General features: G+C 37.7%; 2 protein-coding genes across 3 annotated transcripts in view; one reads left to right on the top strand and one right to left on the bottom strand.

The window, feature by feature from the left end:
• The window catches only part of LOC137653788 (solute carrier family 45 member 3-like), a 250,798-nt gene that overhangs the window by 132,118 nt on the left and 91,635 nt on the right, over positions 1-27,045 (bottom strand). The window lies entirely within an intron of this gene.
• The window catches only part of LOC137653785 (uncharacterized), a 41,447-nt gene that overhangs the window by 8,562 nt on the left and 5,840 nt on the right, over positions 1-27,045 (top strand). For both annotated transcript variants that reach the window (XM_068387429.1, XM_068387430.1), the window contains exons 4-12: positions 116-321; positions 2,638-2,986; positions 3,674-3,846; positions 6,336-6,426; positions 7,492-7,593; positions 9,121-9,244; positions 11,200-11,400; positions 14,263-14,417; positions 15,250-15,502. In XM_068387429.1, the coding sequence (XP_068243530.1) occupies positions 116-321; positions 2,638-2,986; positions 3,674-3,846; positions 6,336-6,426; positions 7,492-7,593; positions 9,121-9,244; positions 11,200-11,400; positions 14,263-14,417; positions 15,250-15,502 (1,654 nt within the window). The remainder of the gene's footprint in view (positions 1-115; positions 322-2,637; positions 2,987-3,673; positions 3,847-6,335; positions 6,427-7,491; positions 7,594-9,120; positions 9,245-11,199; positions 11,401-14,262; positions 14,418-15,249; positions 15,503-27,045) is intronic.

The following is a 27,045-nucleotide window of genomic DNA, read 5'->3' as shown; positions in this document are numbered from 1 at the left end:
ATCTAATATGTAGTATTTGTCTAATTACAATTTTTGAAGGTTATCATGAGCCAGCCACCAGGCATTGCCTTCAGGTTGAAATGATAAACCCTTAGCTCCAAGTCTATTTGTTCAGGAGGAGTCGAGAGAACGCAGGCACTATGGGGATGACCGCAGATCACATGAGCCCAGACCGTACCATGAGGAGGGGAGAGGTCACCGCTATGAGCGTGAGAAATCTGCTTCTGGCTCCCCTCGCTACCGTAATAACAGATATTCCGGTATGGCCAGGAGGAAGCCCTCCCCTCACGGGCACCATGGCCCGTCACGTAAGCGTCAGAGGTAAACACCCACAGTAACAAATAAAAAGTGTCATCATTTTGAGTTTAAATTCTTACAGAAAGTATTGAAGAAGCAAGTTACCATGTAGTGTGATGAAAAAAACAAAAAAAACAACCACATTATTTACCTGCCGGCAAGAGGCAAAACTTGACATGAAAGAGCTGAATGTGTTTTCAGGGGGAACTGCAAAACTAAGAGAGAGGAAGGATTGACACTGAAGTGTGACAAAAATTTATGTATTTCAAGTATTTATCATGGATACAATTTCAGTGCTAAATACAAGAGGATTTCCTTTGCCACAATGAAAATCTCTTTCTTTAGTATCAGAGTATTCAAAAGCTTATCGGCACCACCTCGGACCGTGGCGATGCTTTGATCGCACGCATCGGACTCTCAAGACTTCCCCATTCCCCCAAATCCATCCAAAGAATATTGTTTTGGATGGAAACCTGTAAAGTATAATTGTAGTTTTAGACAGCTAAGTATTGTTTATATCTTTTTCAATTTCAAGTTTTAAGGTAGAGCTTGAATAATAGAGTAGACTTAGATCGTAAGTTTCAACCAATTGCTCTTATTGAAGGTCAGTGATATGTGGTAGAATACCTAAGGGGGGTCTTTAAGGATGGGCGTAAGATGCTACTGAATTCCTTGTCCTGTTTAATAAGATTTGTTTTTGCCCCCTTTTCCAATAATGTAATCATAACCAAGATGCAAATTACTTTCAGGGGGATAATGCTTATGTGGTATACCACCATCCTATTTTGATTTTAAGGTTTTGCATGCTAGATTAAGAAGCACATTTATCTTTTATCTTCATTTCATGAATCATGTATACAAGTCTTTTGTTTACAAATAGAATGTCTTTCAATATATACTAGTCAAGTCTTTCAAATTTATCACATTAATTTTGTTCTTTGTCACAGGTATTGGATATTTTTTCAGTGCACAGTATTGCATAATTGTTTATAGACATGCTAATTCACTGGCTTTACTACCCGAGAAATTGTCATATAAAGTCATGTTTTGAAATCCAGTAACACTCATTCAATGCAAGTTCTCAGGAACACGAACATAACTCGCCCCTCTTAAATAAGGCATAATAGCACTGTATTTATTTCAGTAATGTATTCTTGGAGGAATTATGCAAATTTTAACTTATAAACTAAGATCAAATATTTTAACCAGGCTTTGAGAAGTGTTAGATTTTCATCTTACACAAAGTATCTTATTACTTCTGGTGTATGTAACTGTATTTTATTAGTACATTAGCAGTTTTACACTTAAGAAATGTAGTGTGTAGTTTGCGGAGCCTAAACACTATCTGCACCAGTTTCCAAGTGTATTTTGAATATTTTTTTCGTATGTGGAGACTGGAATACTGTACTGTATTTTATAGTCTTTTAGGCCAAATTTATTTCATTAGCAATATTAAGATTAAATGAATAGGTTCCCTTGTGTATTCAAGTGACCTCTTGAAAGAAAATTAGAAGAATTCTTTATTTAAAATTCAGAATTCAAAATATTGAAGCACATCGTTTTTAAAGTCATTTGTAGATATGAAATGAGAGAGTTTCCCACTACACTATGATTCTGAAGAATTGTCTTAAGGCTTACTAGTAGAGGAGACTAGTTATCCTTTTCGACACCAATAAAGGTGCTAGTGTTAAATTAATGTTAATTACCTATTAGATACTTACGCTACAGTATATTATTTTAGAGATAGAAAATGTAAAAACTTATTTTGATTTATCCGCTTCATTGTCTCTTTACCAACGAAATCGTGACTACTTTTTCCCTTCTGTTTTTCCCTCTGCTTTGACTTCTGTCTGAGCATAATTATCTGTCATGCTTACCTTATCATCCCAACTCCTACATTGCAGAAAGATTTTAAAGCAGGTTTGCATAAACCTTGTTTAGAATAGGATGTTCACTGTACAGTATTATGTATTTTTTTAATGTCGACTACACTACCCCAGTTGTAATGGTTGATTTCAACAATATTTTGTATTAGATATGACCCATAATATTAAGTTTAATTCTTTTTTTCAAGATTATTATTGACAAATGTTCAAGAACTTCTCCAGGTCTGGTAACTTCTTGTATGACTAAATATAAATAATTTTTAAAATATCTACTTTGAAAGACTTGTTCTGCCCTTCTCCCCCCAATTAAGATGGATTCAAAAGTATACATGGTTGATACTGTATCCAGATAAGATCTATATTTTTATCTTTTGACTGACTAAGCACAGGCATTGCATTATAAGTTCGCCGGGCACGACGGGAGATGTAATTCTGTTTCTGTAACGTTTATCAGACTAGAGAGAATGGATAGTGGTGAGGGCGGTAGCTCTCCCCACCACGATCGGGAGTATGAGGGGGATGACTCCTTTGACCAAGAGAGGGACCGAGATCGGCAGAAGGAGCGAAGACACAGGAGTCCCGGGAGCGACGACTCGCGCAAGGGTCGCGAGGGCGAAGGGGCCGAGGGCGGCGACGACAAGGAAGAAGGCGGGGACGGGCCAAGCGGGGTGCAAGTGACCATCAAGGCGGATGGCGAAAGGGCCGTGAATAGCGAGGGTCACGTCAGGCCTAGGGTCTCTGGCCGTCTCTTTGTCGAACTGAGATGCCCTCACTGTCCCAGCCAAAAGTCGATAACGTTCAAGGTACGGTTGGAATTTTTATATTTTGTTAGGTATTCTTCTTACTTTTGAAGTGATGAATAATGGCGATTAGCCCAGTGGTTGGGTTTGGTGTCGACTCGTAGATTCATCTTAAAATTAGTAGAAATAGGACTGTAATGTATTTAGAAAAAATATTTAGATTGTGAAAAACTGATCGTGAACATATCTTATTGATGATTATGGTAAGCTCACCTTTTCTTTGGTATGATTTAATGTACGTTTATCCATATTTGTTATGATTTAATGAAAGTTTCACAATCTTACTTCATGTTATGCAGTTTATTGGTTCCAAGACTTGCGGTATCACTCGAAAAATAGTTTGAAAATATGAAAATAAAATTAGACACAAAGTGACCTTCCAGACAACCACCTAATATTACAAAGCTACAGAAGCAACATTCAAGTCATTCAATAGTTGAACTATTTTCCTGTCTTTCTAATAGATTTATTTTTTTTCATTTTAAAGAATAAAAAAAGAATGCACTAAACCTGAATTTTTTTATTACTGAAAATTGGATCAAAGCCTAAAATGACAATACAATTTAAAACAACATTACAATACTATACATGAATTATGACTGTACAAAGCTGTTTTGATGCCTTCGAAGATAGAAAACCTCCTTGTGTACTAAAGATAATTTTACCCTTTGGTGGCCTCCATCATTACAGGAGTACAAGTTTCATCTTGGTAGCGACGGACACAAAAACCAGCTCAACAGACTTGCCAGGAAGCATTCGGTCGTGCTACGGAAGATTCGCGTACAGCAAAGGCAAGAACAGAGAGACATCGAAGAGAAGTGGAAGGAGGAGAAACCCGATGAGTTCAAGAATGCCGTTTCAAAGTAAGCGAGATTTTGGTTTGCGTTTAACTTTTTGGATTCTGATGACGTAGAATTATTTCGTCTTCAAAAACTATTTGAAATTTTGGATTTTGATTACATAGAATTATTTCGTCTGTTCAAAGACTAATAGAAATTTATAGAAAATATTGCTTATTGTAACATTTTGGGAAATCTGTCAAAAAAGTATTACTGCATATCACATACATATACAAAGGCACTTGCCCCAATTTCGGGGGGTAGCCGACATCAAACAAATGAAACAAAAAAGGGGACTTCTCCTCTCTACGTTCCTCCCATCCTGACAAGGGACTCAAATTATTTTGTCTTCAAAAACTATTAGAAATTTATAGAAATTATTGCTTATGGTAACATCTTCAGAAATCTTAGTCAAAAAAAGTATTACATCGCATACATATACCAAGGCACTTCCCCCAATTTTTAGGGTTAGCCAACATCAAACAAATGAAACAAAAAAGGGGGACCTCTATTCTCTACGTTCCTCCCAGCCTGACAAGGGACTCGACCGAGTTCGGCTGGTACTGCTAGGGTGCCACAGCCCACCCTCCCCGTTATCCACCACAGATGAAGCTTCATAATGCTGAAAATATTATTTCACAATAAATACCTCAATTTCATAATACAGTAACTGCTAGTGGATTATCACTTAGTGACCTGTACACCAGGTGAATATTAGTTGTATGTGGCATAGACAGATTTGTTAATTTGCTGAAACCTTAAAGGGTTAAGAGATGATCATTTTAATTGATACTATCATGTCAAACTTTGTTGAGATGCTGGTAGTGCCATCATTATCAGTATTTTTAATTCGCCCAATTATTAGTGTTGTTATACACGTGTTCCCCTGTCCTGTCTTTCTGTCCAACCTCTTTAATTCATACTTCTTGTTGCATATGTAGAATATTTAAATCAAATCATTATTCTATAAAAATTGTGTTGAAATTAGTGGTTTAAGTAAGCGTAGAATATAATAGATGCGTTAACTATCGTCCTTTATTTTTGCCATATAGGCCAAGTCTCAAGCTTTATTAATAGTTTATCATTTGGTACTTTATTGACAGCCATATAACAGCACTGACATCTTTAAGCACTGCATATGTGATGGGTTGTTTATAGAAAAGGTTACAACAAGGACGACTCAAGATGATAAGGGAATGAGGGTATTAACCCTTTTACCCCCAACGCTATTTGGAACTTTCCAACCCTTAACCACCAGGCATTTTTTTTTTCAAGCACATTTTGCAATATATATTTTTTAAATTGCGCTAACAGCCTTAATTTTCGTCATAGAGAGGTCAGGTTGGTCTCATTATTTTGGAAAATGCCTGAAGTTTCTCATAAAGTTATCAAAAATATGCAAAAAAAAAAAAAATTTAAATAGCATTTTTTTTGCAAGTACGTACCGGTACGTCCATGGGGGTAAAGGGATGAGTTTTGTGAAACGTACCAGTACGTCCTTTGGGGGTAAAAGGGTTAATGTTTAAAGATACTGTATGCAGCATAATATGATTGTATGGTTTTATGAGGACTAATCTTCCTCTCATAATATACCAGCCTGTTGTAATGTTTCAGAATTGACTTTATTAGGTAAATTTATTTTTTCTTTTAATTTTTTAGCATTTGGGAAGATCCAATGAGTTTCATTTGCCTTTAGATATTAACTTAAACCTATTGAAAGAATTTAATTGAATCTCCATGAAATGCTTTATAAAACCTTTGGGAAACATTTTCAAAGTTTAAACAACAAAGCTCAGGAAGGTTTAATAATCTTTACCCTGGAAAAGTAAATGTGTCTTTTCTTTGCTTAAACCTCAAAACAGCTCTTGAGAGTTTGAAAATGTTTAGGCACAATGAAAGTCATATGAAAACATCAATTTGTTTGTGTGTGTGTGTGTGAGAGAGAGAGAGAGGTCATGATAAGAAATCATTTTGATTATGTGTGAGAGAAAGAGAGAGCAGTGAACTCTTATTTCTCTATTATGAAGTTGTAAAACTTAATACCACGGCTGAATAAATGTAACTTCTGGCAAAATCTGTCGAGGAAGTGACACCAATTTCTTTTTCATTTTAGAAACCGTGATCTGAAATACTGTGTAAATTCTCACTTAACCCTTTTACCCCCAATGGACGTACTGGTACGTTTCACGAAACTCATCCCTTTACCCCCATGTACGTACTGGTACGTTCTTGCAAAAAATTGCTATTTACATTTTTTTTGCATATTTTTGATAACTTTATGAAAAACTTCAGGCATTTTCCAAAAGAATGAGACCAACCTGACCTCTCTATGATGAAAATTAAGGCTGTTAGAGCAATTTAAAAATATTTATTGCAAAATGTGCTTTAAAAAAAAAAATGCCTGGTGGTTAAGGGTTGGAAAGTTCCAAATAGCCTGGGGGTAAAAGGGTTAATACAAGTTCTTTTTTCTGATTACAAAGTACATCTGTTAACTTTGTTTTCATCTTCCTCAGGTTCTGTACGACATGCAAGCTCGCTTACAAATGTTTGGGCAGCAACGTCGGCGACGGGCTGAGTCTCCACAATCGCAGCAAGTTCCATCGGGTATGTTGTTATTATTATTATTATTATTATTATTATTATTATTATTACTACTGGCTAAGCCACCACCCTAGTTGGAAAAGCAGTATGCTATAAGCCCAGAGGCTCCAACAGAAAGAAATAGCCCAATTAGGAAAGAAATAAATTATATGAGAAGTGATATTATTATTATTATTATTATTATTATTATTACTACTGGCTAAGCCACCACCCTAGTTGGAAAAGCAGTATGCTATAAGCCCAGAGGTTCCAACAGAAAGAAATAGCCCAATTAGGAAATAAATAAATAATATGAGAAGTGATGAACAATTAAAATGAAATATATAAAAAAGAGTGAGAACATTAAAAAGATATTTCATATATTAACTATAAAAAGACATCAATCTTTTCAACCTAGAAACATTTGCTGCAAGTTTGAACTTTTGAAGTTCTACTCGATGTTGTAAGCTTATATATTTTAGCCTTAGTAATGTGTATTAATTCATGAATAGTTTGATGCTGTTACTAATTAGCTCTTAATTTCAGAGTAAAAAATGATGCTTGTAGTTAAACAGGAAGAGTCTTGTCATTTTTAACATTGGAAAGTTTTCCCTATCGGAAGGACCAGTAACACATGATTACTACAATACTGCACTTATGTCCTTGATATAGAATTATGTATCGTTATACTCAATTTTTTTTAATGAGGCACATTTTCACTGACTAGCAGCGGTGGGTGCCCTTTTAGCTCGGAAAAGTTTCCTGCTACCTGATTGGTTAGAATTATCTTGTCCAACCAATCAGCGATCAGGAAACTTTTCCGAGCTAAAAGGTGCAAATCTGCCTCACTAAAAAGAATTGACTATAGATTATTCATTAAATTTTCAATCAATAATTTTAGTCTGAAGGACAGTGTAGTTTAATTCAACAGTGTGTATTTTAATTCACTTTGACTGTACATAAATTCAATCTTATAGAATTGTCTCACTGTACCAACAATGTCTCTTTTTAGTTTCTTTGTGATTATGATTTCATTGAAGGACAGAGTTGATTAATAATTCATCATTACACGTTATATTTCCATTTCAGATGCAACGACATTACTTGCATCCACGCTGTTCCATGTGCCGCATCACATTCCCAAGCCGGATGGTGTACGAATACCACATTGCATCTATTAGTCACCTGAGAGTAAGTATGGTACAGTACCTTGTACATAATTGATTACTTTTAGCTCTTGGAATACTGTTTATACTCGCTTAAGTAGTGGCTGTATATTGCCCGAGGTGCTTGTTTTTACCTCCACCAACGAAGTTGGAAGGAGGTCATGTTTTCGCCCCTGTTTGTGTATTTGTGAACAGCTTCCTGACCACAATTTTAATCACAGAGTAATGAAACTTTCAGGGATTAACTTATGTAAAAAGCTGGAAATTATTAAATTTTGGAAGGTCAAGGTCACGGTCAAGCAAAATGTCCAATTCACATAATCAGCCATAAGTTTGGACATAGGTCTCACAGAGACTTCAAATTTAGTTCACATTTAAGTGTATGAAAATTCACACCAATTAATACATGTTAAGGTCACCGGTCAAGAATGGGCAATAGCTTAACCCTTTTACCCCCGGGGTATTTGGAAATTTCCAACCCTTAACCCCCAGGGGGTTATTTTTTTCCCAGCACATTTTGCAGTATATATTTTTTAAATTGCTCTAACAGCCTTAATTTTTGTCATAGAGAGGTCAGGTTGGTCTCATTCTCTTGGAAAATACCTGAATTTTCTCAAAAAATTATCAAAAATATGAAAAAAAAAATTTATAGCATTTTTTTGCAAGGACGTACCGGTACGTCTATGGGGGTAAAGGGATGGCTTTTGTGAAACGTACCAGTACGTCCTTTGGGGGTAAAAGGGTTAAGAAATAAGCTACCGCGGCAGAGGTCATCGCTCTACTGAGTGCCCCTCTAGTTGTTCAAGCAATAGGTCGAGAAATAAGCTGCCGCGGCAGAGGTCATTTCTCTGCTGAGTGCCCCTCTAGTTGTTTACTCTTTTGAATTCAGTTGCCATCAGCTGTATTACTTTCTACCTTTTAACTTCCATTATCTCTTGGAATCTCTTTGCACTTTTGCCGTTCAACTTCATCAACATCTCTGGGGAAAAATCCTGTCGACAAGTCTAGAAATATGGTTGGTTTGAAGTTTATTGTACCATATTAATTGTAATTGATAGAGTAGTGAATATTATGTGATGTCTTTATTTTTTGTAAGTGATTTATGGATCAATGTATATCTCATAAGAGTGGTCAATGGACTGTGTATTTTTTAAAAGAATGGTCAATGTAGTACTATATTTCTCATGAGATTTATCAATGGGAAAATGCATTTATTTGGAGATATATAAATGGAGAAATATATTTCTCTGGAGATTTATCAACGGGGAAATGCATTTCTCCGGAGATCTATAAATGGAGAAGTATACTTCTCTGGAGATTTATCAATGGAGAAATATATTTCTCGAGATTTATCAATGGAGAAATATACTTTTCATGAGATTTATCAAGGGAAGAAATTTGTTTTTCGCCCAATTAAGCATTGGAAAAATTTCCCTTTTTCGAGATTATTCTATGAAGTACAGTAAAGTATAATTAGCAGTAGTAATGTATTATTAATTAATGCAATTCTCATATGATTGGTTTATTCTGATCAATTTGTCTTTCTGTACAGGTCAGAACAGCCAAAATAGATAACAACGGCGGCGAGTGTCGCAGCGACGAACAAGACCAAGAGGACGACGACGACGTTTTAGATCTTGCCAATTTCATGACTCTAGACTCTGTGGGTGAAGACGGTACGTGATTTTATTATTCGCTGTTTGAATGCCGTTGCAATCCCGTTAGGGTAAAAGTGCAACTAGTTTTGATTGTCAATCTACTATTTGGCTATCATCATTGTTACTAGATAGCTGGTGGGTTTCAAATCATTACCTCCAAAGAAGTTGGAAGGAGGTTATGTTTTCACCCTTGTGTGTGTGTTTGTTTGTAAACAGCTTCCTGGCCACAATTTTAATCGAAGAGCAATGAAATTTGCAGGAATTAACTATTATGTAAAAAGCTGGAAATTATTAAATTTTGGAAGGTTAAGGTCACGGTCAAGCAAAATGTCCAATTCACTTAGTCAGCCTTAAGTTTGGACATCGTTATCACAGAGACTTCAAACTTGGAATAAAATTATATAATTGGCTTACCTACAACCCTAGTTGGAAAAGCAGGATGCTACAAGCTCAAGGTCTCCAACAGGGAAAATAGGTCAGTGAGAAAGGGGAATGAAAAAACTACAAGAGCAGTAATGAAGAATTAAAATAAAATATTTTAGGATGATTAAAAAGTATAAAAAGATCTTTCATATATAAAGAGCATTCAACACAAAAAGCTAAAATATTGATGTATTTCTTTATGAAGTATGATATAGATTTTCCAAAGTGAAATTTTTTTGAGATCCTGTTGTTTTTTCTCGGTTTGCTTGGGAATATCTAGTATGGAAGAATTATCCACAAAAAAGGTTTCTTCCCATTCATAATTTTCTAACCTTTCTGTGTTTTAACAAAGGACTAAGCCTACTCTTGCCATACTAAGGTGCTAAAAAATACCTCTGATTTGTGTCCCCTTTCCAAGGAAATGTAGTTTTGAGAGTTTTTTTGATTAACTTAATGTGAATAAATTGGCAGGGGCCTAATCTATAGCTCAGATATTTTCTCCCATTCTAGAGCAGAGCTATTAAGATTTTGATAGTGAGATCTTGATACCCTAGCAGTACCAGCTGAACTCGGCTGAGTCCCTGGTTAGGCTGGAGGAACGTAGAGAGTAGAGGTCCCCTTTTTTGTTTTGTTTCTTGTTGATGTCGGCTACCCCCCAAAATTGGGGGAAGTGCCTTGGTATATGGATGGACAAAAGTAAGGGATGGAAATAACAAGGATTATTGGTAGTGGATGCATGGTAAGAATTTCATTCTTTATTTTCAAGTGGATTGGTATAATTGAATCGAGTCATGTCATGTAGAAATGAAATGAAGAATGTCTAGTAAAGTGGTGGTCCATCACAGCTAGACTTTGAGCTTTATAAAAGATAGAAAATGTCATCATCATCTCCTCCTACGCCTATTGACGCAAAGGACCTCAATTAGATTTCTCCTGTCATTTCTTATCTTGAGCATTTAAATCAATACTTCTCCATTCATCATCTCTTACTTCACGCTTCATAGTCCTCATCCATGTAGGCCTGGGTCTCCCATCTCTTCTAGTGCCTGGTGGAGCGCAGTTGTATGTTTTGATCTCAGGTAGATGGAGATGGTTTGGGCATGCTCTTGTCACTCTCCAAGAGAGATTAGTTCACAGACAAATGTAATCTAAAGAAAAATTTGATTTTCATATAAGTTTGGTACAGAATGTAGCATGTTAGTGGAAAGTTAGAGAACATGACCGATATGTGTCATGAATGGGAATGGATAAAATAATTTAGGCCATAAGCAGAATTCAGCTTTGTGTATTAAAACTGGGTAAAATGATTTAGGCAACAAGCAGAATTCAGGTTTATTATGTATTAAACTGGATAAAATAACTTAGGCAATAAGCAGAATTCAGGTTTATATGTATTAAACTGGATGAAATAATATAAGCAATAAGCAGAATTCAAGTTTATATGTATTAAACTGATAGATTGAAAATCCTTTGGAATCTTCTGTAATTTTCATTCCATTATATGTAATAGTAATTGTCCATTGGTAAACAACCCTCGGATATTTAAACAGACGAGGAAGTCGGGTCCGAGCACGAGGAAATCACCGAAGGCTTGGATGAAGTAGAAGCTGCCGAAGAAGGGAGCATGAGGAAGTCTTCGTCGAAGGGCAGGAAACGCAGACGTGGTCGCGATACCGACGACATATCCATGGATGGCGACTGGGAAAAAGACGATCTCGATGAGGATGAGGACGATGTGACCGAGCCCGTTGGTATGTAAATTCTCTCTCTCTCTCTCTCTCTCTCTCTCTCTCTCTCTCTCTCTCTCTCTCTCTCTCTCTCTCTCTCTCTCTCTCTCTCTCTCTCTCTCACATTAATTTAGTTTACCCTTTTAGTGTTTTGCTATCTTGACTTATGTTTTTTTCTTAATTCAACATGATTTATTATTACTATTACTAGCTAAGCTACAACCCTAGTTGGAAAAGCAAGATGCTATAAGCCCAAGAGCTCCAACAGGGAAAATAGCACAGTGAGGAGATGAAATAAATAAACTACAGGGGAAGTAATGAACAATTTGAATTAAAATATTTTAAAAACAGTGATATTGTAAATAAATCTTTCATATAAAAATGATAAAAACTTCAATAAAAAAAAAGAGGAAGAGAAATAAGATAGAATACCCAAGAGTAATGAAGCTTTCAGGGATTAACTGTTATGTAAAAACCTTAAAAATGATTGAATTTTATAAGGTCAAGATCACTTTCAAGCAAAATGTCCAATTCACGTAATCAGCCATAAGCTTGGACATCGTTGTCATGGAGACTTCAAACTTGGTTTATATATTAGTGTTTAAAAATCCACGCCAATTGATACATGTCAAGGTTGAGAAATAAGCTGCCACGGCGGAGGTCTGCGCTCTACTAAGTGCCCCTCTAGTTATAAGAAACAATCAATGGGTTTGGAACCTCTCGTGATGAGCCTGAAGAGACCTACGGTCTGAATAGAGAGAGCTACACGATCAATCTTATCCCTTTTACCCCTAGGCTCTTTGGAAATTTCCAATCCTTAACCACCAAGGGGTTATTTTTTCCCCAGCACATTTTGCAGTATATTTTTTTAAAATTGCTCTTACAGCCTTAATTTTTGCCATAGAGAGGTCAGGTTGGTCTCATTCTCTTGGAAAATGCCTGAATTTTCTCAAAAAATTATCAAAAATATGAAAAAAAGAATTTCTATAGCATTATTTTGCAAAGACGTACCGGTACGTCAATGGGGGGTAAAGGGATGGCTTTTGTGAAACGTACCAGTACGTCCTTTTGGGGGTAAAAGGGTTAAACTAGTCGCAGTGATCTTGCTTGACACGTCACGTAGAATCCTAACTAATGGCTTCCCTGGGAAGAATTGGTCAATAAACAACGGCCATCCAGGTCAAAGTAGAACCCTTACTAGGCTTATTCTAGAACGGAGATTGTTCCAAGACCTTGTCATCTTGGCTAAGGACAGTTTGACAATTTTGAAAACAGTTCCTATAGCTCTCATGGAAGTTCACGTCTAGTTCTAGATCATGAAACAGGCCCTGGTTTGAGCGATACTAGAATTCCTTGCCCGAAAGAATTATCGACGTCCTCGTCAAAGTTTCTTAAGGACGGAATTGTCTCGTAGGAGTAATTTTTCCGCTCTCTCCTTGAACATGCGCTGCATTTATCCAGCACGAAACATGATGCAATCAACCAAAATTATGATTGGCCTGTCGTAGAAAACGTGATTAGTATAACCCCATATAAATGATTCAGGTTTTTATAGCTAGGATAAATGAAAAATTTATAAAATTTGTAGTATTCATCAGACGCTTTGTCTGACTGCATCAGTATTTTAGAAATTAATTCAGTTTTGGTTAAACTACTTTAGAACAAGGATAGTACAGTATATTCTTTCCAATAATACAATCCTGTACTTTATATTATTTATAGTTACTGTTCTACAATATGTGGTAAAGATTTTTATCATAAATATTATAATACAGTACTCATCTTGGGAGCAGGGATCTCCAAAACGTCAGACATCTTTTAAAAACACCGAAACACAAAGCTATGAAAACAACACGTCCGAATCTCACTGATGCTAGATAAGGAATGAGGGTAGAAGCGTGGGTAGTGGTAGGGGTGGGGGGGGGTAGTCGTAGTAGAGGGGAGTAGTTGGATGTAGAATGGCACCTCGTAGTATCGGGATATTGAGGAAGGAGAGGACTAATTGGTAAGGGACCTCTGGTAGTGATTCTAACACGCCCCTGTTACTATACCGACACTTTTAGAGTGAGCGAGCTGGGTTTATTCCTGGCATTCCACGCAACTTTTTCTCCGGTATTTTTAGCAGTATTTATACCTTAGAAATGGTGCTTTAAGAAGCATTTCACGGAGCGACACAGGTCTCTCGCCCAGAAATGGATTTTTCCTTCGTCAAAATCCCATTTTTGTGGTCCTGATTATATTGGTAGCACAGATTATGCAATTTGAATTGTTACTACTTTTAATAGTATTGATAATGAAGACAGTACTGTTTAAACTTTATAGCTTCCAGAAAGGTGTTTAAGTCAAAATTTGCTAAATTTTTACCTAGGGTATAATTCACCTAACACGCATTATTATTATTACTAGCCAAGCTACAACCCCAGTTGGAAAAGCAAGATGCTATAAGCCCAAGGGCTCCAATAGGGAAAAATAGCCCAGTGAGGCAAGGAAATAAATAAATGATGAGAATAAATTAATAATAAATCATTCTAAAAACTGTAACAACGTCAAAACAGACATGTCCTATATAAACTATTAACAGCGTCAAAAACAGATGTCATATATAAACTATAAAAAGACTCTTGTCAGCCTGGTCAACATAAAAACATTTGCTCCAACCTTGAACTTTTGAAGTTCTACTGATTCAACTACCCGATTAGGAAGATCATTCCACAACTTGGTCACAGCTGGAATAAAACTTCTAGAATACTGTGTAGTATTGATGATTTTCAGCTGCAAACGTCAACGAATAGTCCCGTTTTATATTGCAAATGTTGTCTTGTTTACTGCAATAAATTATATAATATCTTATTATGGTATTTTATTTAATTTCATTAAATTTTTCAGGAATGGATTATGTAAGCCGTGTCGAAGCCTATTACTGCAGCCTCTGCTGCAAGTATATCCGAGGCGACACTTCCCTGGGCTCGCGCTGCGTTCAGCGTCACTGTCGCTCATTCGACCACCTCGTTCACTACCAGGATGCTCATCCTCCTCCAACGGTAAGTTGAAACTTATTTTGCTTCTCCTTTATTACCTCTACCGATGAAGTTGGAAGGAGGTTATGTTTTTGCCCCTGTTTGTGAACAGCTTCCTGGCCACAATTTTAATTGTAGAGAAATGAAACTGGCAGGGATTATCTGTTATGGGTAAAGCTAGAAAAGATTAAATTTTGGAAGGTCAAGGTCACGGTCAAGCAAAATGTCCAATTAACATAATCAGCCATAAGTTTGGACGTCGTTGTCACAGAGACTTGAAACTTAGTTCATATTTAAGTGTATGAAAATCCACTCCAATTAATACATGTTAAGGTCAAAGGTCATGGTCGAGAAGTAAGCTGCCGTTGCGGAGGTCTTCGCTCTCTGAATGCCCCTTTAGTTACTTTTCAATTTTATCTTTCTGTGATATTCTCTGCCTATTGTGGTTTTTTATTATTGGAAATTTGAAACCTTGTTAGAGTATATTTCAACAGTTTTACCTTTCTGTGATATTCTCTCTTATTTTTTTATTATTAGTGGCAGTTGAAAACCTTGTTACAGTATTTCAAAAAGGTTAATCATATACTCGTTTGATCTTGAAAAGTAGTGGTCATTGGGTATGCAAGATTATAGCATCTCTTTCTTGTTAGCTAGCCCGCACACTTTTTCTATTAGTATTATATAATGAAAGATCTGTTTCATATTTCATTTTATTCAAGATAGTATTGGTTGATAAGTTTTGCCCTTCCAGTTTTTCAGAATCAAGGGAAAGAATTAGCACAGAAGGTTGAGTATTATCAAATTCCTTAGTTATTAATACTTTTTATTTTTTACAATTATTTTGTCTTTCCTTCAGGAGGAAGAAGAAGAGGAAGATGTCGAGGCAACTGGAAAAAAATCCAAGGACGAAAGGGGAGCCGCCGAGGATGACGACGACGACGATGAAGAGGGGTCCGGCGAAAGAAAGGGCTACCACAAAAGAGAAGCGGGTGAATCGGAAGGCGAGGAGGGTGACTACGAAGAGGAAGAGGAAGGCGATCATGGGGAGGACCCGGAGCAAGAAGAAAAGTTGTGGGAGGAGGTTGATCAGGGTCTCACTGCTCTTCAAGGTAAGCGATGGGAATCCTTTTGAAATAGTTCGTATTGCTTTTTTTCTTCTACTTGCTTTGGTTGGTTTGCATGTTTATTACTGCTTTTCTCTTTGGTCGGGGTTCGGTCCTAATGGTATTAATCATGTTGCTGCATTATGATTTTTCAAAATAAGGTAGCATAAACTTTCTTTAGACAGCAGGTTCTCGTAACTTACCTTGACTGAATTTGGTGGAAGTTTTAAAAGGTTTAACCAAAAGTGCCTGTATGTGTATGTTTAAAGTGTCTTCTGCAATTGTAAAATTTTCTTAACAGTAAAATAAGTCATATTTTGAGCTTATTATTGTCTACAAAGAGGGATTTAATGTTTTGGATAAATTCTTCACAAAGATTTGTAAAATCTCTTGCCAGTCATCAGATTTTTAAAAAAGTTTAAACTTTTTCATAGTAAACCAGTCTATTTTATAGTGTAAATTGTGGTCTTAATGCCCCCAAATTCACCAATTATGATAATGTTTGAAGAGATACTGTACAATTCAGTAGTATCAGGAGGTTTAAGATACATAGGAAAATATTAACTGGAAAGAAATTATTTTCACCCACCAAGGCCCGCCTGAACAGACTCTTAGTGTCTGATGGAGGGCGAGAAATAAACCCTTAAAAGTAAAAAGTAAAGTAATGAGTAACTGCTTATAGTCCTAAAATTAAAAATATATGTTCCAAGAAGCTGTTTGTAAGTCTAAATTTATTATAATTTTGGCTAGGGTTGGCCTCGCATACCTCGTAGACCTATGCTTTTCAGCTGCGAAAGTCGAACAAAATAGTCCAGTTTCATTTTGCAAATGTCGTCTTATTTACTGCGTTGAAGGATATAATATTTTCTGGCCAACGCTGGTGCTTATTGCCTTATTTTTTGTTTGGGTTCCCCCAGGTCCCTCAGTGTGAGGCACCTCGTATATCCACCAGAGAGTTGCTAATGCATCTTCCGGTGTACTGTATTTTGCATCTTCCAGTCGTGGATGGTCTGGGATGCTATGGAGAAATGGGTTAAGGGGGTGGGCAGGTGTAGGGGTGGGGAAGAATAGTCGTAGTAGGAGGCAGCAGACAGGGGATGTCGATGAGGGAGAGGTCTAACTGGTGGGGGACCTATGGTCGTGGTTCTATCACGCCCCAGTTTTCTATACCGACACTCGTAGAGTGAGCGAGCTGGGTTTATTCCTGGCATTCCATGCAACCTTTTTTTCTCTGGTATATTTAGCAATTTTTATGCCTTAGAAATGATGCCAGCGGAACATTTCACGGAGCGACACAGGTCGAGCCCAGAAATAGATTTTTCCTTTGTCAAAATCCCTTTATTACGGTATTTCATTATGAACTATTGATGCAATATTTGGGATTTACAATTTCAGGGGGTTTTGTGTTTGTTTCTGAATGTTTTCAAGTTGAGGATTTTCTTTACCTAAGAACTGTGTGCTGGAAGTAACGAATTCAATCCCAGAAATTATTATTATTATCACTAGCCAAGCTACAACCTTAGTTGGAAAAGCAAGATGCTATAAGCCCAAGGGTTCCAACAGGGAAAAATAGCCCTGTGAGGAAAGGAAATAAGGAAATAAATAAATGATGAGAATAAACTAACAATATATCATTCTAAAAACAGTAACACCGTCAAAACAGATATGTCCTATAATAAACTATTAACAATGTCAAAAATAGAAATGTCATAGATAAACAATAAAAAGTAATAATAAAACAATAATTCAATTATATTTCAAGTTAGAGGTTTGGTCACAGAAACTTACGAAGAATTACTGTATATCTAAATCTTATACAAAATCCTAAAAAGTTAAGGTTCAGGATATTAGGAGTACACTTACATACAGTACATACATACATACATACATACATACATACATATACCAAAGGCACTTCCCCCAATTTTGGGGGGTAGCCGACATCAACAAGAAACAAAACAAAAAAGGGGACCTCTACTCTCTACGTTCCTCCAGCCTAACCAGGGACTCAGCCGAGTTCAGCTGGTACTGCTAGGGTGCCACAGCCCACCCTCCCACATTTCCACCACAGATGAAGCTTCATACTGCTGAGTCCCCTACTGCTGCTACACTTACATCTCTAATTTTTTACAGAAATAATTTTGGCAAGCCTTTTACTGTCAGCTTAACAACATACCTTGTTGGTGTGTCTGAGCATTACAGCATCTTGAAGAATCCTGGTTTTCATATCGAGATTGCTGGGCTCAAGGTCCTATAGTAGATGCTGGCAATTTGGCCTCTTAACCCTTTTACCCCCAGGCTATTTGGAAATTTCCAACCCTTAACCCCCAAGGGTTATTTTTTTTTTCAAGAACATTTTGCTGTATATTTTTTAAAAATTGCTCTAACAGCCTTAATTTTCATCATAGAGAGGTCAGGTTGGTCTCATTCTCTTGGAAAATGCCTGAAGTTTCTCAAAAAAAATATCAAAATTATGAAAAAAAATGTAAATAGCAGTTTTTTGCAAGGACGTACCGGTACGTCCATGGGGGTAAAGGGATGAGTTTTGTGAAACGTACCAGTACGTCCTTTGGGGGTAAAAGGGTTAACAACGTACCTTGTTGGTGTTTGCTGAGCATTACAGCATCTTGAAGAATCCTGGTTCTTATATCGAGATTGCTGGGTTCAAGGTCCTATAGTGGATGCTGGCAATTTGGGCCTTCTAACTTTTTTGAGCTCAGTTATTTTACTATTTTCAAAATTTCCAAATACCGTATTTATGCTGGGCTCAAGGTCCTATAGTAGATGTTGGCAATTTGGCCTTTTAACTATTTTTAAGTTTAATTAATTTACAATTTTCATAATTTCAAAACACTGCAGTTAGAATATCTACAGGAAACAAAATCTTTAGTCCTGTATTTCAAGGATTGTTACCACGAATCTAGACCAGTTAAATTTTTAACCCTTTTACCCCCAGGCTATTTGGAAATTTCCAACCCTTAACCCCCAGGGGGTTATTTTTTTCCCAGCACATTTTGCAGTATATTTTTTTTTAAATTGCTCTAACAGCCTTGATTTTTGTCATAGAGAGGTCAGGTTGGTGTCATTCTCTTGGAAAACTGCCTGAATTTTCTCAAAAAATTATCAAAAATATAAAAAAAAAAAAAAATTTATAGCATTTTTTTGCAAGGACGTACCGGTACGTCCATGGGGGTAAAGTAATGGCTTTTGTGAAACGTACCAGTACGTCCTTTGGGGGTAAAAGGGTTAATATATAATTTATTTTAATTCTATAATTTACCTATTCCCTTCCTTCACCTCTGTTGGAAGGTGGAAGCTGGTGTTTATAGAAGTAAACTAAATTTTGATAGTTATATTTATTTCTATACTTGCCTGATGTTCATATACGCCTTCTCCTCACTGACGTGATATCGGGGATAGTGAATAGTTTAGACTTCGAGGCTGCAGTACCATAGCAACAGAGAACCTTCGGGTGCCATAGCTTCGCTTCTTGCCATTAACCGCTAGTGTGTTTTATTAGTTTAGTAGACAGGCTGGGAGGAACGTAGAGAGGAGAGGTCCCCTTTTCTGTTTCATTTGTTTGATGTCGGCGACCCCCAAAAATTATTATTATTATTACTTGCTAAACTGCAACCCTAGTTGGAAAAGCAGGATGCTATTATCCCAGGGGCTCCAACAGAGAAAACAGCCCAGTGAGGAAAGGAAACGAGAAAAAAAATATTCTAAGAACAGTAACAACATTAAAATAAATATTTCCTATACAGTATAAACTAAAAACTTTTAACAAAACAAGAGGAAGAGAAATCAGATAGAATAGTGGGCCCAAGTGAAAGGAAATACTTTAAGACGGAATTTGTTTTAATTTTAGGCATAAATTTCTATAAACTGAGCTGTTAGATACAATGCAATATGAACATCAGGTAGGTCTAGAAATAAAAAATTTAATTATTAGTTCTGTTTTTGGTTTAGTTATTTTTGTGCTTTAAAACCCTGTGGGAAATAATACATGTCCCTATTAAAGTCATAACAAATATGGGTTCTTAATAAATCGGGTATACAATTCTCATTGATTTTCATCTTTCAATTCCGTTAGAGAAACTTTTTTTCTTGTTGCTGATGACTGCAGTACCTCGGGGTTATATTTGCTTTACCCCCAAGCTATTTGGAACTTTCCAACCCTTAACCCCTAGGCGTTTTTTTTTTAAAGCACATTTTGCAATATATTTTTTTTAAATTGCTCTAACAGCCTTAGTTTTTGTCATAGAGAGGTCAGGTTGGTCTCATTCTTTTGGAAAATGCCTGAAGTTTCTCATAACATTATCCAAAATATGCGAAAAACTGTAAATAGCAGTTTTTTGCAAGGACGTACCGGTACGTCCAAGGGGGTAAAGGGATGAGTTTTGTGAAATGTACCAGTACGTCCATGGGGGTAAAGGGATGAGTTTTGTGAAATGTACCAGTACGTCCATGGGGGTAAAGGGATGAGTTTTGTGAAATGTACCAGTACGTCCATTGGGGGTAAAGAGGTGAGTTTTGTGACGTCCATTGGGGGTAAAGAGATGAGTTTTGTAAAATGTACCAGTACGTCCATTGGGGGTATAAGGGTTAACTTGACATGAGAGTTAGTCATCAGGGAAAATAACGAAGATAATGTATCGTGTCACTAACGTTCTACCCAGCTAAGTACCTTTTATGATGCTGATAGTATCAGGAGGAGAAATAGTTGTTGTGGCTGTTTTTCTCAAGAAAGGGAAAGTATTATTTATTCATATTCAGAATTGATAAACTTTTATTTTGCATAGCACATTCTGAACCTAATTGTAAATACTGTAGATATATTATGTCTACTAATGTTTCAAAGAATTTTGATAACATTTCCTGTTCGTTTTTATCAAAATTTTGTGAGCATTTCAGTGATAGATGAGATTTGTTTTATGAGTAGTATTTGATGCCTGCTTTTATATTTTTGCCAAAAAATTAATGCTTTTGCTTAAAAAACTAACAACTTTATCTCAATCTTCATGCTTGCGTTTATCTTCACGCTTGCTTGGTGTACCAAATATGAGCTTCAAACATTCTTCTTATTCCAATTAATATTAATTTTTTTTCTGGTCACATGAAATAATTTGATAAATGGTTTTAATTTGGAGTATCATTATGAAATTCTTATTTTATATGATAGCATACTTTATTTGTCAGTGAATCTTTAAGAATTCCATCGCACCCTTTTATTTACTCTACCCAAAATATAATGTTTACCCTTTTGATTTTTCATTCAGAAATACTTTTTGCTCTTTTGATGTACGTATAGACATTAATTTCACAAGTGTCACTATCCCTTGCCAATTGAGTAATTTGCATTTCGTAAGAAAATTTTAATCCATTTTGTCATTATAGCAAAAGGAATTGATCATGTTTGATGTTTTTATTGTAGACCTTAGTGACTTGCATCCCAGTTTGCTTTATGTAATGTTTGTTTTTTATTTTTATTTACTGCCTATTTTTCAGTTTGAGATTTGTTTCAGTATTTTTTTTTCAAATCTTATATGTACTGTATTCATGTTTCTTTTCTAGAGAATGTTGGTCATGCACTAAAGCTAAGCTATTTTCCTTACAAAGTATTTAAATTTCTACTGGGTTTCTAATCAGTTGCCTTAATTGTGGAAGTAGAATCTATATTTTTTGTATCGTACCTTTTTGAAATATGATAAAATATTTCTATTTTATATTGTAAGGAAACTCCTTAGAATATTTTCAAGCTTTTGTGTATTACCTATCATAGGACAAAAAGAGAACGAGTTCATTACTGTTTTTGCGTTTTTACTTGGAGGAATAAACTAAAAGTAATTGTTCATATAGGTTTTTATGTCACTGTTTTTCCATTTCCATATCGGTTATTTTTCTGACCATATATTCATAATCTCTTCTCATAACTTAGTCAAACCATCTCAAACTTTTAAGGTCAAAGGCTTTCAACTTTTCACTTGTCAGTTCCAATTTTTCTGCTGCATAGAGAAGTATTTGCCTTATATACCCACTTGAAGTCTTTCCCTCTGTTTTAATGGGATATTTTTATGTACCATTAGTCAGGATATTTTTTAATTTTACATCTATGGTGCAGCCTCCTTTTTTACTGCTCAACTGGTCCGGTGTATTGCCTAATGTAGCAGAAATTGTAACAGGGTTCTCTATGCTTCCATCTTTCTCATTCTTAAGGAGGTTTAAACCAATTTTAAAGTCCATCCTGAAATTTCATGATGTACTTTACAACTTTTAAGATAATTACTATTCACCATTAATCTCTGTTCTCAATTCTAATAGCCAGGCCTTCTCCATCATGAGGCTCAATACTACACAGTATTCTAGAAGTTTTATTCCAGCTGTTACCAAGTTGTGGAATGATCTTCCTAATCGGGTAGTTGAATCAGTAGAACTTCAAAAGTTCAAAGTTGGAGCAAATGTTGTTATGTTGACCAGGCTGACATGAGTCTTTTTATAGTTTATATATGACATATCTTTTTTTGACGTTCTTAATATTTTGTATAGGGCATATCTGTTTTGACGCTGTTATTGTCTTTAGAATGAGATATTGTTAATTTATTCTCCATTATTTATTTCCTTATTTCCTTTCCTCACTGGGCTATTTTTCCCTGTTGGAGCCCTTGGGCTTATAGCATCTTGCTTTTCCAACTAGGGTTGTAGCTTGGCTAGTAATAATAATATAGAAGAGTACTGAACCCTCTTTGAGATGCTAAAAGTTTCTTGCAGAGTCCGGTTCCTCTTTGGCTTGCAACTACATTGCCCTCAATCTTGTACTTTGTTTACATCCTAGTTTGCTGTCCAACTTTCAATTTCTACTCTTGAGTTAAGCAATAGGCATCATCTATTGATAGGACATTTGTGGAAGTATCATCATCATCTCCTCTTACGCCTATTGACGCAAAGGGCCTCGGTCAGATTTCGCCAGTCGTCGTCTGTCTTGAGCTTTTAATTCAATATTTCTCCATTCATCATCTCCTATTTCACGCTTCATAGTCCTCAGCCATGTAGGCCTGGGTGTTTCAACTCTTCTAGTGCCTTGTGGAGCCCAGTTAAACATTTGGTGAACTAATCTCTCTTGGGGAGTGCGATTTTGTTGTGGAATTACAGTATTTAAATTTTTTTTCCAGCCCTGGTAGAAAGTCGTATCATGTAATGTTAATCATATTTATTCAAATGATTTAGTATAGATTATAGAAATATATTTATGATGTATTAATGTTGTTTTTTATAGGTTCTTATTACAATTTATTTTCTTTTCAACTCTAGATCTACATCAGTTAGCATCTTATTTTTTTTTTAGATTGGGCTTTTAAAAAAAATGAAAGATGTCCACTGATGAGGTGTTAAAGAGTTGAAAAGAGTTGAAAAGAAAATAAATTGTGACAAGAAGGAGAAGGAAAAGCATCATGTTATGTTTATTATTCTTTGCATGTCAATTTATTTTTTTTTTTTCTTTTTTTTTTTATTTAGCTCTGGTTTGCTTGTTTCTTTTTTATAGTGTGTAATTAAATAGTGCATGTTCAAATCCTCACGTCTACCTTATCTGCTTGTTGGGGAGTTATTGCATCTAACCACTGCTTATTTGTGAATTATATTTGTTGATTCAAGTATTTTCAACAATGTTTGATTTATCACATGTATTTTAAAATATTGTAAACTTTGATGTCACATTCAAAAGTGAAAGTTTCATTCCAAAATATCAAAGTTACATTGCACTTTTAAGTTTGAGTTGTTTCTGCTTACTCCATTTTTTTATGTTTGTTTGATTTTACGTTTTGGCTTCCATTTTTTGTCGTATAGTATCTTTAACCCTTTTACCCCCAGGCTATTTGGAACTTTCCAACCCATAACCCCCAGGCATTTTTTTTTTCAAGCACATTTTGCAATATATATTTTTACGAATAGAACTTACCTGGCAGTTATATATACATAGCTAATTATCTCTATTTCGGCAGAATTTTTCTAAAACTAGGCAACCGCCTTGTGGTGGTTGGGTGGTAACACCTGTCAAAGGGTGGTAGGAGGAATCATTCCCGTTCTCTGTTCTTCAGTTCATCTCTGCCGGCCGGATCGATAACACGTTGGTCCGTCATTAAGAGTTTTTTCTTCGATTTCCCTGCTCGGAGTACCAGTCTGCTTTTTTTGGTGAAGTACTCTGATTTGGGGTTTTGGCGATCGTTGTATTTTGTTTTCTCTTAGTTTTTTTGTTTGCTGTGTTTCATTATGAGTGAAAAGAGTCATTACCGTATCTGTGCGAATGAGGAATGTAAGGTGAGACTTCCCAAAATGGCGGTTGATCCTCACACTGTTTGTTCTCATTGTAGGGGTTTTGTTTGTGCCCTTGATAATAGGTGCGGGGAATGTAAGGTTTTGGATGAGAAAGATTGGTTAATTATGAAGCGCTATGTGCGTAAGCTAGAGCTCGATAGAGTTAGGAGAGCTTCTAGGTCTAAGTCTAAGTCTGTTAGTGGTAAGGAAGACGAGCTTAGCGTAGATTTATCTATTGATCCTATTATTGATTCCTCTTTGGAAGTTGATCCTTCCCTTGAGGTAGTAACCCCTGCACCTACTACAGGTTCCGTATCTACGGATGACCCTCGGTACGCTAGCCTGGCGGCCGAGTTGAAGGCCATTAAAGAACAGCTGGAGGCCTTTAAAGGTAAGGAAAGTGAAAGTGCTTGTGTTAGTGCAGTGGAGGTGGCGACCGACCGAATCTGTCATACCCCTAGGCCTAGACCTCTACCAAGCTCCCAGGACCAAGGGAGAAGGTACGTCGATGACCGAAAGGGGGTGAGAGGTACGTACCCTCGGTCAGCCGTCGCCTCAGACAGTCCTGTTGTCTATTCCCAGGCTGCTCTTGACCGTCACGGGAAAGACGAGTCGGATGTGTTGTTTTCTTCTCCGAATTCGTCCAGACGTAAATGGAAGTATGAAGCTTCAAGACCTACTAAGAGGAGATGGAACCGCGACGAACGGTCTCGTTCTATCTCTCCCGGTTCTAGCAGTTATGAACCTTGTCCGTCGGAGGATGATTTCGACTCCGTGCCTGTGAAAAGGACGAAGCCTGCTGCCGAAGATACGAGTGTTATTCGTCAGCCCCCCCCTTCGGATCCGCAAGACCCAGATGATGTTGCTAAATCCTTTATGTCTGTCATGCAGGAACAACTTTTGACTTTAGTACAAGCCTTTAGCCGCCCTCACGCCCAGTCTGACAGACGTAAAGACGACTCGTTGCCGATTAAGAAGTCTGCTTCTAAGAGAGAACGGAGTTCTTCTTTAAAGAGAACTTCTCCCTCTCTACGCCAGGATGAGGAATGTGTGCTTGCGCCAGGCGATACTTCTTCGCGATACCAGGGCGATACGTTTTCTCGTTCTCGATACCGGGACGATACCTTATCGAACGAAGCTGCTTCTCGTTCTCGATACCAAGACGATACCGCCTCCCTTGCGCTTCGACACGACGATACCTCCTCTCGTTCGCTTCGGCACGACGATACCTCCTCTCGTTCGCTTCGCCACGACGATACCTCCTCTCGTTCACGACGCCACGACGATACCGACCCTAGTTCTCGACGCCACGACGATACCGCCTCTCGTTCACGACGCCACGACGATACCGCCTCTCATTCTCGACGCCACGACGATACCGCCTCTCATTCTCGCCGCCATGACGATACCTCCTCTCGCTCTCGACGACAGAACGACTCTGCCTCTCGTTCTCGGTCCCAGGGCGATACCACCCTGCCTCTTCGGGACGATACTGCCTCTCGTTCCAAGGATTCTTCTAGCGCGGGACTCCAGGATGCAACCCGTCTTTTGCAGGATGATGCCTTTGATTTGCCCTTGTCGGGTTCTAAGGATTCTCCTCTTTCGAAGGATATTGCAGATGTGGATCAGGCCCTCGAGGATGTTTCTGATGACGATGATAATCCTGCCGATGCTGTGGGAGATTACAAAGTTCTCTCTCGCTCCCTTCTTGAACTTTTTGGAGAGGAATTCCAACCTGCTGCCCCTCAATCTCCTCAGTCCCAATTTAACAGAAAGAAGGCCAAGAAACAGTCGGCCTTCATCAAGATGAAGCTGTCTATCTCCGCAAAGAAGGCTCTCTCGAAGATTGATGACTGGATGATGGAGCGGAGACAAACAGTTAAGACTTCCTTCTCGTTTCCACCAGCTCGTCTTGCTTCAAGAGCGGGTATGTGGTATGCAACTGGAGAACCTTTGGGTCTGGGAGTGCCTTCCTCCTCCAAGGGTGACTTCTCTGGTTTAGTGGACTCTGCTAGAAGGCATGCTCTCAACTCAGCCAAGGTCATGTGGTCAATGTCGGAGCTGGATCATCTCGTCAAAGGTATTTTTAGAGCCTTTGAGGTTTTTAGTTTCCTAGACTGGTCGCTTGGGACTCTCGCAAGGAAAACTGAACAGATGGATGGATCTAGGGACCTTACGAGCATTATGTCCTGTATGGATAAGGCCCTCAGAGATGGGGCGAATGAGTTGGCTGCTCTGTTCTCAGCTGGGGTCCTAAAGAAGAGAGCTCTGCTTTGCTCTTTTGCTTCTAGGTCTGTTACCAATGCTCAAAAGTCTGAGCTTCTTTACGCCCCCCTCTCTCAACATCTTTTTCCCGAGTCTCTGGTTAATGACATTACGCGTTCTCTGGCCCAAAAAGCCACCCAAGACCTTTTATCTCGTTCTGCTCGTAAGCCCTTTGCAGCCCCTCCTTCTTCTTTGAAACGGGAGGAAAGGAGATTCCAGCAGCCCTTTCGGGGCAGGACTACTTCAAGATCAGATTTTAGAGGGAGAAGGCAAGATTCAGGACCAAGATCTACCAGGGGTTCTTTCAGACCTCGCTCCAGGAAATGAAGTTCGTCTCCTCCAGACGGTAGGCGCAAGACTGTCAGGTTTTTGGCAGTCCTGGAAGAGGAGAGGGGCGGACACCTGGTCCCTCTCAGTCATCAAGGAAGGATACAAGATCCCCTTTCTGAAAAAACCTCCTCTCGCAGATGCTCCGCTGGCCTTAGTAGCCCGGTACTCAGATCCTGGGAAACAGAAGGCTCTAGTAGACCTTGTCAACCAAATGCTAGACAAGGGGGCGATAGAACCGGTTCGGGATCTAGTCTCCCCAGGCTTTTACAATCGCCTGTTTCTGGTCCCCAAGAACTCGGGCGGATGGAGACCCGTCCTGGATGTCAGCGCGCTCAACGTATTTGTGGAGAAGACAAAGTTCTCCATGGAGACGACTCAGTCGGTGCTGGCGTCAGTACGTCCAGGGGACTGGATGGTGTCCCTCGACTTGCAGGACGCATATTTCCATGTCCCCATCCATCCGACTTCGAGGAAGTACCTGAGGTTTGTAATGGAGGGCAAGTGCTTCCAATTCAGAGCTCTTTGCTTCGGTCTCAGCACGGCTCCTCAAGTCTTCACCAGGGTAATGGCGAATGTGTCAGGTTGGCTGCATCAGGAAGGGATAAGGATATCCTTCTATCTGGACGATTGGCTGATTCGTGCAC

The sequence above is a fragment of the Palaemon carinicauda genome, chromosome 14 (genome assembly GCF_036898095.1).
Source record: "Palaemon carinicauda isolate YSFRI2023 chromosome 14, ASM3689809v2, whole genome shotgun sequence".
NCBI classification, from domain to species: Eukaryota; Metazoa; Arthropoda; class Malacostraca; order Decapoda; family Palaemonidae; genus Palaemon; species Palaemon carinicauda.
Note: the sequence above shows the minus strand (reverse complement) of the source record. Positions and strands in the feature narration are given on the sequence as shown.